Source organism: Polypterus senegalus, chromosome 2 (assembly GCF_016835505.1).
Source record: "Polypterus senegalus isolate Bchr_013 chromosome 2, ASM1683550v1, whole genome shotgun sequence".
Classification (NCBI taxonomy): domain Eukaryota; kingdom Metazoa; phylum Chordata; class Cladistia; order Polypteriformes; family Polypteridae; genus Polypterus; species Polypterus senegalus.
Genome location: NC_053155.1, coordinates 308,990,527 through 309,008,856, shown reverse-complemented (window position 1 = coordinate 309,008,856; position 18,330 = coordinate 308,990,527). Strand labels below are relative to the sequence as shown.

At 38.6% G+C, this 18,330-nt stretch overlaps 1 protein-coding gene across 1 annotated transcript in view; it reads right to left on the bottom strand.

The window, feature by feature from the left end:
• Nucleotides 1-8,363: 8,363 nt before the first annotated feature.
• Nucleotides 8,364-18,330, bottom strand: part of tubgcp3 (tubulin, gamma complex associated protein 3) — a 73,466-nt gene continuing 63,499 nt past the window's right edge. The window contains exons 18-22 of the mRNA XM_039745896.1: nucleotides 17,844-17,932; nucleotides 17,320-17,451; nucleotides 15,580-15,720; nucleotides 12,769-12,885; nucleotides 8,364-8,892 (exon numbers count right to left, since the gene is read on the bottom strand). Coding sequence (XP_039601830.1) covers nucleotides 8,731-8,892; nucleotides 12,769-12,885; nucleotides 15,580-15,720; nucleotides 17,320-17,451; nucleotides 17,844-17,932 — 641 coding nt within the window. The 3' untranslated portion in view covers nucleotides 8,364-8,730. The remainder of the gene's footprint in view (nucleotides 8,893-12,768; nucleotides 12,886-15,579; nucleotides 15,721-17,319; nucleotides 17,452-17,843; nucleotides 17,933-18,330) is intronic.

Below are 18,330 nucleotides of genomic sequence, written 5' to 3'. Positions count from 1 at the left end.
TCACCTTGTACAGCTGGTCAAGAAACTCAAGATGAAGGTTCTGGAATGGGCCTCGCCATCCCCAGACATCCCCAGACGTAAACATCATTGCAAAGCTATGAGTAGATCTTAAACATGCTGCTCACATGAGAGAGCCTTAGAATGTCTCATAGCTGGAAGCGACTGGGGGAAAACATCAAAACCGAAACCTCAAAGTCATATAGCTGGTCAAGAAACTCAAGGTGAAGGTTCTGGAATGGTCTTCATCGTCCCCAGACATTAACATAATTGAAAAGCTGGGGTAGATCTTAAACATGCTGTGCACACAAGTTAGCCTAAGATTGTCTCTTTAGATGGAAGCAACCCGCATGAAAGAATGAAAAAAATGGGGAAAAGACATCCAAACTGAGAATTCAAAGACTCATAGCTGGGTACAAAAATTGTGGGTTACTAAGAACCGCTTTAGCAGGGTGCCCATGAAGCCATGACCCTGAAGAACGGACTCTGCTGCACCGGCCACTGCCCCAGAATACTCGACTCTACTGAGATGAAGGTGACCAGGGGTAACACTTTAAAGACACACACACACAAGACCCATCTCAAAAACAGTTACCAAAAGACCCCAGACATGGAACATCCTCTGTGGCTGAAGAAGAGAAACAGCTAAAGAACTTCTGCTTGTGCAGGAATAGTTGGTATTCACAGCAGAGTGTCGATTAAAACACGTGGAAAGGAAATTTCAGATCCAAATTTTAATATGCAGATATAGACGTACATATAAGTGTGCATGGTCTACAATAAAAAGTTAAAGTAGAACTCAGTTCTCAAATTACACATAAAGGAAAATACAATGGAACCTCGGTTTGCGAGTAACTTGGTTTACGAGTCTTTTGCAAGACGAGCTAAAATTTTTAATAAATTTTGACTTGATAAACGAGCGACGTCTTGCAATACGAGTAGTCTGTATACGCTTTGTCTGCTGAGAGTCATGTAATCACAACTGAGCTGATGGTTCTTCTCTCTCTCTCGCTAATCGTCTCCTATTCTCCGTCTGAGTCGGCGTGCCTCACTCATATAGTCAACATCCATACAAGCGTATACTGTTTACTACAGCATTGTGTGTGTGTGTGTGTGTGTGTGTGTGTGTGCTGTGACGTGCGAGTCCACGTCTTGCAACAACAGCTTTATTCAGCTTGAAACAGCAACAGCGCGGTTATTTATTGTAGCGGGATCTGCCACTCACCTATACTCAGACACAGCAGTCAGGCAGGGTCGTGGCCAAGTGATACTGTGCCCTTCACATTTATAATGTTCCTTGTATCAACCACTGACGGCAGGCGCTTAGAGCATGTCCACGATCTTTCTGGATTCACTTTTTACAGCAAACTGCTGCAGCGCTGGGTTCCTGCTTCGGGATGCTCTTCCACGTGTCGTCCCGTTGGGTGGATTCCCACAAGAATTTAGAAACTCACTCACACCAGCCATGATTCTTTTCAAAGGTAAAGTGCAGGTTAATTTGTTTGATGTATTTTTACTTTATATTTTGTATTAATCATTTTTATATGAATAGTTTTGGGTTGTGGAACGAATCATCTGAGTTTCTATTATTTCTTATGGGGAAAATCACTTTGATATACGAGTGCTTTGGACTGTGAGCACGTTTCCAGAAACAATTATGCTCGCAAACCGAGGTTCCACTGTAACATTACAATAAAGTTATAAGTTGGTCACTAGATGGCACCATTGTAACTAAAGGCGCTATTGAGAGTGTAACTTTTCCATTGTTATTAATAAATAACAGTGCCTTATAAGACCTGCAGAGACAATTAAAGTTCTCAAAAATATAACATCATTACTTTCTGGTTCTTTACTCATGTAACTTTAACAAGGAAATAAATAGATATACAGTATACTGTATATGCACAAATGTAATATGAACAAAAACAAATGAACGGAACTTACGTTGCTTCGTTTGAGGCACACTGTTTCTAAGGAACTCTCTAACTATTTGAAGTGCAAATACTTTAAAACAGACAGTGGGAACAACCACACCTTCTCTTTCCTCCTGCTGTCCACAGTTCTTTGCTCCGTGGAAGGTAGCATCTAAGTCCGTCCTCCTGATGACTGAACTCCGCTTCTCAGATGGTGCCGCCGCATGACTCAACAGACGGCACATCATCTCGATTAAGGACCTCCTTGATGAGGAGATGGACCAAAGACAGCAACAGAAGTAACCTGGGGGTGAGAGAGAAGCAGAAAGTGGAAGCTGTGCCCAAATGTGACCTCTCAGCCATCTATGAACCTTGACAGACGCCCTTCTCTTTTCAAGAAACCAAGAAGTAACAAGGCAACTCCGGCAGTAAGTCAATTCTGAGAAAGATGTCTGGTGAATGTGCTGCACAAAAATGAAATTAAAGTGTTACGAACTAAGCGTCAGAAAGCAAACTCCTTTAGTTACCCTTTCTGGTAAATGAAATCACAGAGAATCATTTCAACGAGTGCATTTACGTGCGCTCTAATAACCTGGTTTCAGAAATGTCATGTAAAACCTTATTCCGGTTAGACAAACTGGATTAACACACTTTGATTTCTCTGCGAGCATCTTGGTTATTTGGCCATTTAAACCTTTAACTGGGTTATACTTGAAGATTCTGTTAGTCTCACGTGGCCAGATGTGATTCTCAAATGTGGCTACATGTCCGGGGACAACACGTTAAGAAAGTGAGTAGTGATTATCAGTGAAATCAGGCACTGCAAAGGCTCTGCCCACTGGGCTTCTTCCTAAAACACCCACCCCTAATTCTTCCAGTCCGTGCATTTTAAACCACCGTTGGGGCTTCAGGGAGAGAGAGCAAAAGAAACTGAAGAAAATACTTGACGTGGAGAGAAAATAAAAAGCTAAAATTACTGTTATCGATTGAGGAGCTCGGCAGCTCAAGGGACATGAAGCTCAATCATTAATTTGAACGTTGTAATGAGCTAGACAGACACACGCAGACCATTGCAGCAACTGCACTCCATGCGTTTGAGACGTGCTGCTGTCTGCTACGATATAATCAACATAATCAACCTTGCCTGAAGAAGGGGCCTTAGCTCCCTAAAAAGCTTGCATACTGTAATCTTTTTAGTTAGCCAATAAAAGGTGTCATTTCACCCTACTTCCTCCTGTATCAATCTGTGGCTAACACGGTACAGCACTCTACTGCCAACGATATCTTACAGTCATTTTGACTATTATATCACAATAATGACGTTAACTGCGGTTTAGATAAGCACCGCAGCCTATACAAACACTGTTGTGTACAAACACATTTACAATTAGATAACATTCACTTCCTTTAGTTATTCCTTTCCACGTACAGTCAGGTGGGTGTTGTGCAGACTCGTCCTTGCTTTAGTGCCGTCTGGAGTCTCCTGTGGCTCTTCATTATCAGCTCTCTTAACGGCAGTCCTTTTGACTGAGTATGACACACTGTTTACTATTCATATTTTCACACATTTAAAATAAAAAGTAAATAAACAGTATTTGTGGCTTTTACTTTACCATAACAAGAATTCCTCTGTCATCAGCAATGTGGGGTCTTCCTTGGCCTACCAGCCCCTTTGCGATTATTGAACTCACCAGTGTGTTCTTTCTTCTTCATGATATTCTCCGGTCCGTTGATTTCGGTCATCCTAAGGTGTTACCATTGCCTCCAAAAAGGTTTTATTCTTGTTTTTCAGCCTCATAATGGCTTGTGACGGACAGCTGGGTTGCCTGGAAGGAGCGGGAGAGAGACAAAACTTCCCCAGGGCCACGAAAAGGCAGCCACCCTGGTCTGCATGGGGGCTACGGGATCAGAGCTTAGAAGCTCAACCCTGTTGGGGCCCATGGCCACCGCCTGGAGAATTATAGAACCGTGGACTGCAGCACTTCCAGAAGAGATTCCAGGCACGCCCGGAGTGCTTCCAGGTGCTCATGCGGTACTTCCGCCACACTAGGAAGTGCCGTCAGAAGATCATCAGAGAGGCACATCCGGGGCAGTACAAAAGGGGCCGCCTCACTCCATTAGATGAGCCGGAGTTAGGAAGAAGAAGATGGAGCTTGCGTGTGGAGGAGTGAGGGTGGCAGAAAGAGAAGAAAGGAGAGAAAAGAAGGGACTGAGTTTGGCTGGTTGGAGCATTGTGTGGTCTTGTTAAGAAGGAAAACATTAAACGTGTGTGTTTTGGACATCTGGTGTCATGTCTGTCTGTGTACTGGGGCTGTCTTACCACAGGCTTCATTGACTTTCATTGGCTCACCTCCTGTCCTCATGCTGAACAATGACAACTACAGACTCCACAGGGTTTAAACAAGCTGAGGTATCTGATGAAGCAATGAAACCCACCTGAGGAATCACAGACACCTGTGACGCCAATTTTTCCAAACATTATAATACCCAGAGACAAAAAAATGTCAAAATGTGACTGAAATTAATGTCAATTTCCTTACATGAAAGTCTGTAATGTGCACTTAAATCACAAGATCTGAATTGTTTGATTTGTAATTTTCTATTGTGGCGCAGTGGGGTGCAAGAAGGAAAAAATGCATCTTCACCCAAAACATTATGGAGGGCAGTTTAAATTTAAAACAAATCTATAAGCCGCAATGAAACTTTAAAATGCTTTTCTATGCATGTCATAAGCACTCATCATTGATGACAGGGCTAAAAGTCTTCCATGATAAACTTGAATGAAAGTACAGTAACTTGAATTCAAGTTCTGCAGTACAATGTGCACACACAACCTGTCTCCTTACGTAGAAGCACAATGTTTACATTGTAAAGAATAGCTGGACTTTAATGGCACAATTTCTAGGAACAAGTGAGAAGTGAAGCAAAATGACACCTTTTATTGGCTAACTAAAAAGATTACAATATACAGGCTTTTGAGGCAACTCAGGCCCCTTCTTCAGGGAAAGATGTAATACAGAGACTGAAATTAATTTTTTTTTCATTTAAGATGTCTCATGTAAAGGTTTTCCAATGCTGTCTCCGTCTTAGTGTGTATATAAACTGAGGGAATTCCAGTCTCTGTATTACATCCTGCCTGAAGAAGGGCCGGAGTTGTCTTGAAAACCAATAAAAGGTGTCATTTTGCTTGACTGCCCTGCGGTTGGCTGGCAACCTGCCTGGGGTTTGTTACCTGCCTTGCGCCCTGTGTTGGCTGGGATTGGCTCCAGCAGACCCCCGTGACCTTGTAGTTAGGATATAGCGGGTTGGATAATGGATGGATGGATTTTGCTTGACTTCTTACTACATCCATAATGGATACTAGGATCAAGTGAGAAGTGTTACTCCTTACCTTGAATTTTGATGTCATCCACTGCACATGCTCATTTCTTTTCGAGCACAACAATACTGTGTGTTTATTGGTCCATCTTGGATGAGAAAGCTGATTTCCAAGCTTTCATCACTTCTTTTCTGGATCAATGCCTATTGGTTAAGATCTTTTACTCAAATCTTTTGGCACACAAAGCAGGACATTATCAATGGTTCCAACACACTGGCTTGCATGCCAATGCCATTTTCTCATTAAAAATGGCACCCTCACACACTAATAATACAATATTCTGCTCAAAGAGCAAGAGCGTACATTTGTGACTTGAGTTACACAGAAAAGCAGGTTGGGACTTTTTGAAATTTGATCACTCTGAATTCAAGCCATGTGCTAAAAATGATGAAAAGTAGCAAGAATGGAATTGTACTGCCAAATTAAGCTGGCCCTGCTAATTTAAATGTAAAACTGTGACACAAATGGGGACATCTGAACACAATCTGATCCACTGTACTCTCAGCTTCAAGCCTGTTATTAGATGGCAGCAGCTCTCATATTATCAAAGTCAGTCATTCTTTTGCATGTTTGGAGGGTTGTTGTTTGAATTTTTTTTTAAATATTCTTCTTGATATTCTGTAAAGTTCCTTTGAGGAGACAGACAGAGAGTGAGTTCCTTTTTTTTTACCAGAATCAGCTCCGAGTATTTATACTGAAGAACTTTTTTTGTCAGTTTATCTGCCACCTGTTGTTTCTTGAGGAATTGGTCAACAGGTCAGAAATATCTCAGACCAGCTTCACTCCATCGTGCCCACTGGGATGGAAGCCATTTACTGACTGCTACATTCACTTTTTGAATGGCGTCAGGGCTCACACATAAAACATCAATCTTCAGCAGTATCCAGCAATTTCACTGGCTCCCAGAAGACAGAGGAGAGGCTCTAAAATGTCACCCATGGTCTTTAGCGCTCAGGTGCTTAGCACACCATAGGACTCCTCAAAGGCAGGTGGTGACGTGTCAATGCATCAGGTGAAAGGTGGCTCTGCCAGACAATGAAGGTCTGCAGCATCGTGACTGCATATCTAGGAGTTTGACTGGCATAGTTCATGTATGGTTATTTCAGGATGGCAACTGGCATGGTTTGAGGCGCATTCACATATCCACATCTACAAGATGACTGTCATTTATAAAGGTTAATTGTGCAGAAATGTACATACACCCTTTTTGTTTTGCCACGTGCATTTTCCTATTTTTTGGGGGCGTGTGCTTATTTTTGTGCTTGAATCCACACAAAGATTTATAAATGAGAGCCCTGGTGGCGTCATATCAGCGTTCAGTAAGTTTTTTATTTTGGAGCATTTTGGATTAAGGATGCTAAATCTGTATGTTCTTCATGTACCTCTGGGGTGACCAATTTCTTAATCTCCAAACCTGTTTAATTTCGCACCATCTAAACCCATGTCCTTGATACAGCATTTCCCCACATGCACAGTTTTTGCATATTCTCACAACTGTCTGCAGACAACTCTTGTGTAATACAGTGCCCATCAAAAGTATCCCTAAACCTAAGGGAGGTTTCACATTTTGTTGTTATAAAAACATTAAATCACAATGGATTTAAATGTGTTGATTTTCACACTGATCAACAGACAGTTATAAAAACATTAAATCACAATGGATTTAAATGTGTTGATTTTCACACTGATCAACAGACAAAGACTTTTCAATGTCAAAGAAAAAAACAGATCTCTGCAAAGTGCTCTAAATTACTGTATATACTCGCATATAAGTCAGGTCTTCAAACCCGAAAAATCGATCATAAAATCAGACCCCGACTTATACGCCCATTCAAAAATGCGACATTTTTTTTTTTATTTCATCTTCTTGCCTTTTCCAATCTTGCATCAGTTTCTGAGACGTATTGAATTTGGTTACAGCAGCGCAGTTACCAATTTCTTTCACTACTTCAATGATATTTAATTTAAAACCAGCTTCACGTTTTCTTCTGATCATATCCTCCATCGTAGATAAAGGATGCTCTTACGATAAAGGTGTATGTGGATGTGAGATACAAAAAATACAAATCGGTAAAAACGTTGCTTTGGTTTGGGTATAAACGTGTGGTAGGGTGGGGGTGTGGGGGGAGAGAGAGGGGGGTTTAGGAGCACGCTCTGCTCATTGCCACACCTACATAGAAAAAAAAAAAAAAGGCAGTGTGCTCCGTGGTTACTCCCTCAGGTGCACGTTAGCATATCATAAATCTCTTGGACCAATACCATGTGTTTTCTGCATTCGACTTATATGGCCAACATTATAAAATACCTGACATTATACAGTAAAATCAAGTCACTAATTATCCAAGAGTATATATGGTAAGTGCAAATATAAAAGCACAAAACAATTGGTGGCAAAAGTATTCACCCCATTCAAGTCAGTATTATATTAGATACCATATCATAATTTTCTAAGCCCGTGATATTCTGAGCAGGGTCTATGAGGAGCTGGAGCCTAACTCAGCAAGCATAGGGCACAATGCAGGAACAATCCCTGGGCAGGACAGAGTCCATCACAATTTAAAAATTAAATCATTGTGATTCAATGTTCTATGATAATAAAATGTAAAAAACTTCCAAGGTGATGAATACTTTTTATAGGTGCTGTATATGGAATATGGCCTACTGTTTCTTTCAAAAAGGGAAAACTATAAAAAGTGCAATACAAAGCTACTGGCTAGGATGCTGCACTTTAACCTGTAAGGCTGTACGTACATTCAGCTTCAGTCACTGCTGGAGTTGTTTAAATCACTTAAGTTAGGTACCCAGACCTTACCAGACACCTTAACTTAAACAATTTCCAAAATAACAATTGCAGAAGTGTTAGGTAATCGGAAAGTAGCAGCATCATTTACGGGAAGCTGATTATAAGTACAATTATAAGAACTGTGCATACTGTACCTGTCAGTCTATCAGCAAATCATGATATGAGCCCGGCCCTCCAAAAAGACTACATCTCATTTCATTTATTATTTAGCAGGCCCTGTGCATGCTGCATCTGAAAATCATCAGGAGTCAAGAAGTACAAAAATCAGCAATTTTGAAGTGGTTGAAAAACAACTTTATATACAATGATTTACCAATAATAATAAAAAAGGATCCATACAATTCAAATACCAAACAATTTATATGAATAAAACCATAATTTAAGCATTTAGAATGTTAAATGAAAAAAATGACATCTGGGGAGAAAACGAATTGAAATTTTCTATACATCGGGTTTACAAAAGACCAAATGATGCAGCTCTTTTGTGCTGTTCTATTTTTCAGTCAATTTGGTATATACTTTGTTAGTTACTATACTGTTCAGTGATGACATGGAAAGTTGCCAAAGCCATACAAATGTGGTTTACTGGCACATACAGGAGAGTCCTCTCAGACCAGAGACCCCAGTCCCAGGGTCGCCTACGTATGTAAACTGCGTCTGCCTCTCGTGGAACCCAAAGACAGTCGCAGTCTGGGCTCTCTTGCTTTGTAATGTTCATTGAAATCCAGGCGGAAGCTAAGAAATTGAAGGCTTTCATCTGCACTTGTAGTCAAAAGCACCAAAAACTGCTGCACAGCACCCTGGAATTAAAAGAAGGATTTTAATTAAATATCAAACCAGCCCCCAATATCATATTTCTACAGCAGGTTTTGCCCTCTGAGATAAAACATGGCACACACAGCTGTATGTTTTAATAAGACAAAAAAAAGAAAACACAGCCCACTTCTAAATTCTTGAATGACCTTTTGCCCAGCAGCCCCTCAGGCCATAGAAAGGTCTTTATAAAGTATACACACCTCTTGAACAACTGTACTACACCTTTTTACTTACAAACATGCATTGGGATGGCTGTATTTCCTAATGATGGACTTGGTATCGCAAATGTGAACTTCTGAAATCTAAAGCTATTTTTTTTTTTTTTTTTTTCCGTCTTCTCTATAAGCACTTCTTCATTCTGTGTATTTCACATCCAGACCCTTGGCCTTTATTTTTTTATTTCTGTTACATATGGGACTGTATAAAAAGGAGGATTTTTTTTTTCTTCTTTTAAACAAATAGTGACCACAGACACACTATATTTAAGCTTTACAGACAATTGCAATGAAACGAACACTCCTTCAGATTCAGAAAAAGACAGTTCAGGCTTTAGTTTAAATAGCAAAATATGAAACGATTAAAGGGGTCAATACTTCGGAAAGGCTATGTATATTGTAATAAAAAAATGCAAGACATTCAAGCATCAGGACCCAGAGGTGTTGCTTAAAAGCTAACAATTGGGTAAAAGAATATGGGACTAATGAGAAAAAGCAATTGCAGCATGAAACAAGGGCATGTAATAGAGCTGGAGGAAAGAGGTTCTATATACAGTATCTTGGAGTTGGGGACAGAGTAGAAAATACACAATAGACTACTGTTATATTTATCATTGTGATATACTGTAACAGCAATGCACTGATGACAGCTTTTGGGAGATTACACCAATAGACAGACAAGCACGCAAGGAGTGATCAAAAAATTCTGAGCCTGAAAAGGGTATTCTATGGTGCCAATCTTGCATCTTGTAGCCAAAAATTAGCTTGTCTGTAGTAAAAATGCAAGTTACTGGTTTCTAGTTTGTGATTTATAGGGTAAAATCTTATTTTAGAAGTCGACATGGATGCAGAAAAAAGTAAAGTAAGCATCATACTATTGTTGAATTTTGAAAGCTACAAAGTATGCCTTCAGAAATTCAACCCTTTTATATGCCATGGTTAAGGAAAGAACTGTAAAATTTTCTTTCTGCCAAGGTCTACTTGCCCTTCAAAAATCAATGACAGAACTAAATGTTACCTCCACAGAGCAAACTGTGAATGAAGAATCAAAGAGTGACAATGCACGAGATGGAAGACAATACAGAGATTAGCTATAGGTCAGCTGAATTCAATGTTCATAAACAATTAAATATGAGAAAAGTCTGTGTAACCTTGATATCCAAAACAAAACATCCAATGTTCCAAGGAGTATTCCAAGCTATTTCATTTGGACTGGGAGAAACTTAAGAGTTCACAACTGGTGATAAAATTTGATGTATCACAGCATACAAGAGTCCAAACAATCATGCTGAGGCTTCAACATTAAAGAAATTCAAGGCCCAAGTCAGCGCTACCAAGATCACATGCACAACTGTTGCTTATGACACTGAAGCTGTAGTACATCACTGATTAAAGATCTTAAAACCAGCAGCCATACCACATTCACCTAAAAACAGATAATCCACATGAAGTTAAGCTTGGTTGGGCCCGGCTACTGCTTCGATAGAAGACCAACCTGGAAAAGCTTGGGTTGAGGTGTTTGAGGCTAGCAGGGGGCACTTACCCTGTGGTCTGAATGTGGATGTCAATGCCATAGTGCAGTGACAGGAACACAAAGCTGTAAAACTGTCGATCTCCTTCGGATGAGATGTAAAATTGAAGTCCTGACTCTGTGTGGTCATTAAAGATCCTTGGCATCCTTTGTAAGGAGTATCCCGTTGTCCTGGGTAAATGGCCAACTCATTCTGTCCACCTAATTATCCCCCATTTCTAACTGGCTAACAATTTCTCACCCCTTCACTACATAACAAGAAATGTGTGGTGAGCATACGGTGCAAAATGGCTGCCGTCACATCATCCAGGTGGATGCAGCACATTAGTGGTGGTTCAAGTGGCTCTTCACTTACTATGTAATGTGCGTTGAGATGTGAGAAAAAGGACTACATAACCAGTACATATTAAGATGAACTGCTTCGATATTTGCTGCAATTAAATCAGTGCAAAGTGTCAGGAAATGCTGTCAGCTATCCCATACTACGTACTACAATAAAGCCTCCATTTACACTGCAGTGGTTTCAAAGGCTGCCTTACACAATAATGGATTAGGAAATACGTCATACACGCCCTATTCTTCAGACATGGATCTCTGTAACTACCACCTTGGTACCTCCATGGGATCGACTATGGCAATGATGACAACATCAAGAGGGCTACATAAGAGTGGTTCTACAAACAAGATATAACATTTTACTTCAGTGGCATATAAAAGCTTTGGACACTAATATGCTTTTTGCATTATTCACAGTCTTACTAGTGTCTTCTTTAATATGTCAGTCCAAAACATTTTGATAATCTATAATGTGTAAATGTGTTTATGGATGTATTACATCTCCCAAACATGTATTAGATATTAGAAGCAATGCCTTTTATTTGCACTTTACAAACAACATGCACTGCTTTTAAATTTCTGGAGATTTCAAATGTTAGTACGGCTGTAGAGATCCCTGTACCCCAAAGTCCATCCACAATTACATCAAGCATTTAGGTTTAGTTTTTACAATGTTACAGTGCAGAAAAGCTTAATATGAAGCCTGCAATTTGCAAGCAACATCATATTTAAATAAAGTAGTCTATCAGAATAGAAACGGAAACTTTAGCTGACAGGAGCACATGAAGTGTATTTAAAGTGTTCACAAATTGATGCTATCAAGGTGAAAGTAGAGAAACAAAAGAACTCGGCTGAAATAGCTTGACGTGTTTGGCTGAAGCTATTGTAAGCCTTAGCTCATGCACTGAGTGCTCTGATCCTGTTTGGCCAAACGTCACCTCTGTGTGAGTGAAGTATAAATCTGTCCTGAGCTGCAATGAGGTCTGAGAGCAAAAAGCAAAAGGTGTCCGATAGCCTTGAAATTTAAAAAAAGTGGTGCAAAGCACCAAAGGATGTTCTACTCATGGTTAATTAAAATTCCTTGCTTATATATGAAAGCTTAATAATTTATTGTGAAAAAAGCATATTAATATTTATAACATATAGCATTAATAGTATTGTCAAGTGCACAGAGTATGGTGAAATTTTTGCATATGGCTTCCATACACCTACTGTCAAAATATACTTATGTAGCCTCAAAAATTTTAAAAGCAAAAGTCTATACTTTACAAAATATCACTTAAAAAGAGAATCAATCTAATGTAAGTTAGTGGTTAAAAATATTATATAAACATATAAGCTCCTCTGCCATGGACTCATCAAGTGTTTAATTTATATGATGGACGATGCATGTGTTATGTATCATTACTGAATATCTCCAGTCTTACTGTGAATAACACTGAGATGCATGAAACATTATCCTGTGTAATAGTTTAATAAATGTTTGCATGGGTGATTTCACCCTTAACTCAGTCACATGGAAAGGAAATAATACAGTGTAATGCGTTACAGAACTGAAGCATGATACTTAGCATTTAAAAAAATAAGAGTTAAAAATCCACCATATTATTGAATTATGAGTCAAGTATTGAATAATCTCATGTCATGGGATCCCTGACATTTCTTGCCTCTACTTTCTACTGCTGATCACTCACTGGTAAATATTTCACCATCTTTCCAAACTCCAAAATCACTTGACTAACTGTATAACAGGAATAAATAAAATTAAGAATTCATACCTGATAGAAATGTGTAAGAATTTGCAACTGCGTACACAGTTTGGGAACTGTTTCTTGGAAGTCACGAATTCTTTTATTTTCTACCTCTTCTTCACTGGCTGTGACACCCCATTCACCCTGAAAGAGTCAGACACACACACAAAAAAGAATAATTTTCAGTATTTTTGGAAGACCGAAAGAAGTGGATCTAAACTGATCCATCCAATTATTGGACATTGGAGCCAAAGCAGGAACCAATCCTATAGTAGACAAGGCGTCAGTCCATGACAGAGCACACTGATCCACACACCAATGCTCAATCACACCTGACGTACAAATATGACATGAAAAACTGGAGTGCTAGAAGGAAAACCCCAGTTAAATACAATACAATACAGTTTATTTTTGTATAGCCCAAAAATCACACAAGGAGTGCCGCAATGGGCTTTAACAGGCCCTGCCTCTTGACAGCCCCCAGCCTTGACTCTCTGAGAAGACAAGGAAAAACTTGGAAGAAACCTTAGGAAAGGCAGTTCAAAGAGAGACCCCTTTCCAGGTAGGTTGGGTGTGCAGTGGGTGTCAAAAGAAGGGGGTCAATAAATAAATACATATATAGTGTACAGGCAGCAACTGGGCCAGAATATAAACCTTATCTCCTTGGCTGGTCACTTTGTCCCTCACATGTAATTCAAGAACTCTTAATTTTTCTTTCTCCTGGTAACATGACAGATTTTAATCCTAAAGTAAGCAAAGCAGTCATGATTCTTTTTGATCATTTGTCAGTGTCAAAGGTCAGTCACACAAAAAAGTCAAAGTGAAATTTTCAGTACCCAGGCTATGAAATTGTACATGTGTCTGGAGGCAACAATAAATGGCAGGAAACAACTTTAGCAAATAAATGTTTATGGCATTTCTTCCCTTTACCCTTATCGACCTTCCATATTTCAGGAAAGTTTCAATGAAGAAACAAAGTCCCTCAGGTATAATTTAAAAAACTTCTTTTTAAAATATAGAAAGTTTAGAAATAGTCCTGCAACTGCAACTTCATAATAATAAACTGTATAACTGTCACTGCAGTTATGCATGGAGATTTAAATTTCTCAGAATACTCTCTCTTTTCCTTATTATATCATAGTTACTCAAGATTTTTTCTGTGTTACATTGATATTAACTTACTATTCTTTAGTAAATCTTGCCAAGTATAAAGCTATTGTTGCCAGTTCCTCTTTTATTGGGACTCTATTTATTATGCCCTGTAAATTCAACTTGCACATTTTCATTTAACCCATTAAGACCAGCTGATAGGACTTTATAAAAATTTGCTCTACACAAATTATTTTCTTACAGCTCAATGCTTCCTCAGAGTTTTCAGCAAGAATAGTATGGAAAACACCAAAGACAGCTTTAAGAGTTCAAGAGGACAAATTAGCTCATACATTTAACATACAAATATATTGCAGATTATAGGAGGGTCAGAGAAATCTTCTTTCAGCTGCTCCCATTAGGGGTTGCCACAGCGGATCCTCTTTCTCCATAGAGGAGGGTCAGAGCCTATTACTAATATTTTAGGAAACAATTAGTAATAAACTAACATAACCCTTGGCCTACTAATATTTTGGCTAAAAATAACCATTGAAATTGAATTATACTGCCAGGCAACATAGTTGCCAGGAGTTTCTCTTAGTGTTGCATTCATACATACAGTATAACATGGTGTCATGTTTTATATACAATACTAGTGAAAAATATATTGCACAAAACACAAATGCCGTGTAATTTAGAATTGCACTCTTACAAATTAACATATCAAGTAAGTGTTTATAAAATAAACACAAAAATAAACAATTTAGATGGAATTGAGGATTTAGAAATCGGGGGAAAAAACAGATGGATCAGAAGCTGTTTTTAACCATATTAAATGCAGTAGGAAAGAAAATGTTTGAATGTTCTTTAGTGACCAGCAAAGATTCCTTGATAGCAGTAACTGAAATATACATTTTTCTGATCAAGTGTAGTCTTTGATTATATTTCTGGCATGTTTCCTGACCCTGTGATGTATGCAGAGCATCACTAAAGTCCAGTTTTAGGCCTGCTGCCCGAATGACACACTGTAGTTTATGCTTAGAGTCTGTTACGTACAAAGTGAAGACACTTTTGGCAACAGCTCTATAAAACTGTACTAAAACTAACGGGGATAGGTTAAACCTTTGAAGTTGTCAGAGAAAATACATACAATGCTGAGCTCTTCTGTTAAGAGCAGTTATGTTTTCATCCCAGTTCAGCGTGTGATAGTTGTGATAAGAAACTTAAATGATTCCACCCAGTTCACAGAAAAAGATAAGTAGCTCCTAAAATCCACAATCATTTTTAGTTTTCAAGGTATTCAAGTTAAGACTGATGAGGGTACACTAACTAGCCAGACAATCTTCCTCCCCTGTGATATGGCACCTAATTCTTGTCATTGATAAGATCAATCAGGGTGATGTCACAATTTAACAGATGAGTCACTGGAGTTGCTGTCATTGGTGTAAACACAAAAAGGAGTGGAGACAGAACACTGCCCAAGGGGACCCTCACCTATAAGCCATCTATGCTTGCATGTTTGCATGTTTCCTATCATTCAGAACACTGCCCTCTATTTTAATTCTTTAGGTACAGTGTGTGTGTGTTTTTTATATAAAGAGTTTTCTTCTTTGTTTGTACCCTATATACTGTTTATGCAAGTAGTTTTGTTGATTGTGATTGGATCTTAAAACATTCCTATAAAAATTTGATCACCAGTGTAATTGTGGACTGATAAACCACATACACCTTACAGATAAAAATCCTTACCTCAGCTTCATGCTGTGCCTTGCGTTCTTCAAATTGTAGTCGAAGCTGCAGCTCCTCCAGGGCTGCCCTGTACATGGCCTCTTGCGCATTCTGAAACTCTATAATCTGATCAAAGATAGCCCGCAGCTGATTCAGGAGAGGCTGTTAGGTAAAACAGGATGAGGCATTAAGGTTACCTTTATATAAGCCAACTGTCAGAACTGCACATAAATGCTGTCCAAAAAATAAAGTGCATACTGTAGTTTGACTATATAATACTACCATCAATGCCTCTACTGACTATAAACCAGTACAATTACATTATATGGAACAAAAGATATGAATAATTTCTCGTTAAATGATACAAACCTAATGTAAGAATCAATCAAAAATTCCACTGTCAGCACAATTTTCTGCTTCAATGAATGTTCTATTACTAGTCATGCAGAATCTAAAAATGACGTGGAAAGAGTTCTGAATCCAAATAAACCACATAAGAGAGAAAAGTGCTGAAATAATAAATCGGTTAATACTGGCACAGTACAAATGGTAGGAAGCACAGCTAGTTGAAGCAACTCTCAGGGTATTCATGGTTGGAACTGAAACAGCAATACATTAGCCACTCGATGTTCTTGTTATCTTGTGTCACATTGTAAAACACTCACCAATGGCGATTCATGTGAAAAGCACACAACTTAAGTTAACGCTAAATGTGACTGACTTCCACAGGTATAAACAGGGATTTTTCTGGCAGCATACAAGACAGATCAAACAGGCAGAAAGTGAACACAGACAGAGTTGCCAGGAAGGTCTGCAACTTACCTATCAGTTTTTAAAACATGCTTTCTGCAGGACTGTACCCAAACAGTAACAAAGAGTAGCAACATTGAAAGGGACCTATTTCAAAAACTGACAAGTGTATATTTGGTCCAAAATGAGTTAAGTTAACCCGACAGCAAATCTCTGACAGAAAACTTATATAAATATGTAAAGAACACATACACCACACAAAAAGAACTGAACTCCAGTTCAGTTCAGAACATGTGCTGGTCCCCTTTTCAATGTCCGCAGCTGCAATGCACATCTTACTCTGCCTGCCCCACCTGTCATGTTACTTTGGCAGTTAGTTTAAAAACTGCTGTGTACTTTCTAATGGATCTTTATTAATACTGTGAATGTCTTCAGCACTTCTGATTCTTGTAAATCTACAGCAATGTATGAGATTAGTTTGAGCATCGTTGTCATATGTTGAGGGAAATGTCCATACTATTTTTCTTTTTCAAACAAATCAAAATTGTGTCATTTCTGTCAAGTGGAGTTCTTCCTCTGCTATGTAATATGTTGTTTATTTTAACTTAAAGTCAAGTCAAGTCAAATTGGGAAGCATGCACTGGTACAGTGCGTTGCTGCACCCACTACACAATGAATCAACATGGGATCCCAGTTTGCAATCCCCCAGGCAGACGCACGGTTCAGTCCCACCCTCCAGAAATGACCCTCTATCTGCCGCAGCCAAGTGTTACGTGAGTGACCCCTTGGCCTGGTCCAGCCACTCATGTATTTTGGGACCATGAACATGGGTTTATATAGGAAACGCAGAAGTCATAATGTACATTTGCATCACAAAGGAACAGATACATTAGGCAAAAGTAAAGCTTATATTGAATTAAGTCACACATAACCAAAAATGGACTCTGTAATGTACAAAAAAATTAACTGAAGATGAAGTATATATATATATAAAAAGAGAGGCCATCTTACTCTGGAGTTTGCATCCAAAAGGCAGCGGGTTATGATTGTGTCAAGAAATACTTCATGAGCAGCAATGATGTGGTCCAAATCCTGTGCTTGTTGAACTTTGTTCCATAGCTCATCCCAAGAGCACTCCAACACCTACAATGACTAAACTTAATTAATTCTTCAATTTATTAGTTCAGTGCGACTTACATATACAACAGTTAAAACATCAAATACCAAACAATAAGGCCAAAACACAGACAAAATGTAAAAAGAAATACGACATAAAAATATCCATTTCATGAACCTACGGTTAGCTAGCAAAGAAAAATGAATAATACTGTATGACAGATTACTGCTAAAACAACATTTAAGGGTTTAGAGTCATCAGAAGAAATGGGAATAAAAACACATAGGTTAATTTATTATCTGGTTGTATTTTTGATGTGCTTTTTTTCTCCCTCTAAAGACAAAATATTAATAAAACACAGATGAAAAAGCTCAGAACGTAAAAGCAAGGCAAAGACCAGACAGCAGTCGAAACACACCTCAAATGTGATATAATACTGCATCTGATGGATGAAGTGGACCATTTCAGATGCCAGAACATGGCACTGATGAAGCACTCCAGACAGTTCTAAAAGAAAATACATTTTTAGTTAAGTTTTATTTCTTTATATGTTTGGTTAATTTTTAAACATTTTTTATATAGTGTGCTTGCCTTTAGAGAGGCTGATGGTACATTTACCTAAAATGTTAAAATAAAAGACACACATAGTATATATTTCAAATTCTAGAAGATCTTGAATTGCCCAAAGAGGGTAGTATAGTGAAAACAGTAAAATAAAGTAAAGTAAGATAAACTACTGGCAGGTGGCAACAAAGGAAAACAAAAATCCCAGTTTACAAAAATAATATACTTGGAGTGGCACACTGACAACTTAAAGAACACTGAGCACTAGGAGATGTATTTGAAGGTCATCCTCAGTTACTATAAAAAACTTTAGGTATATTCGTCTAAAGCAACAAATTCTG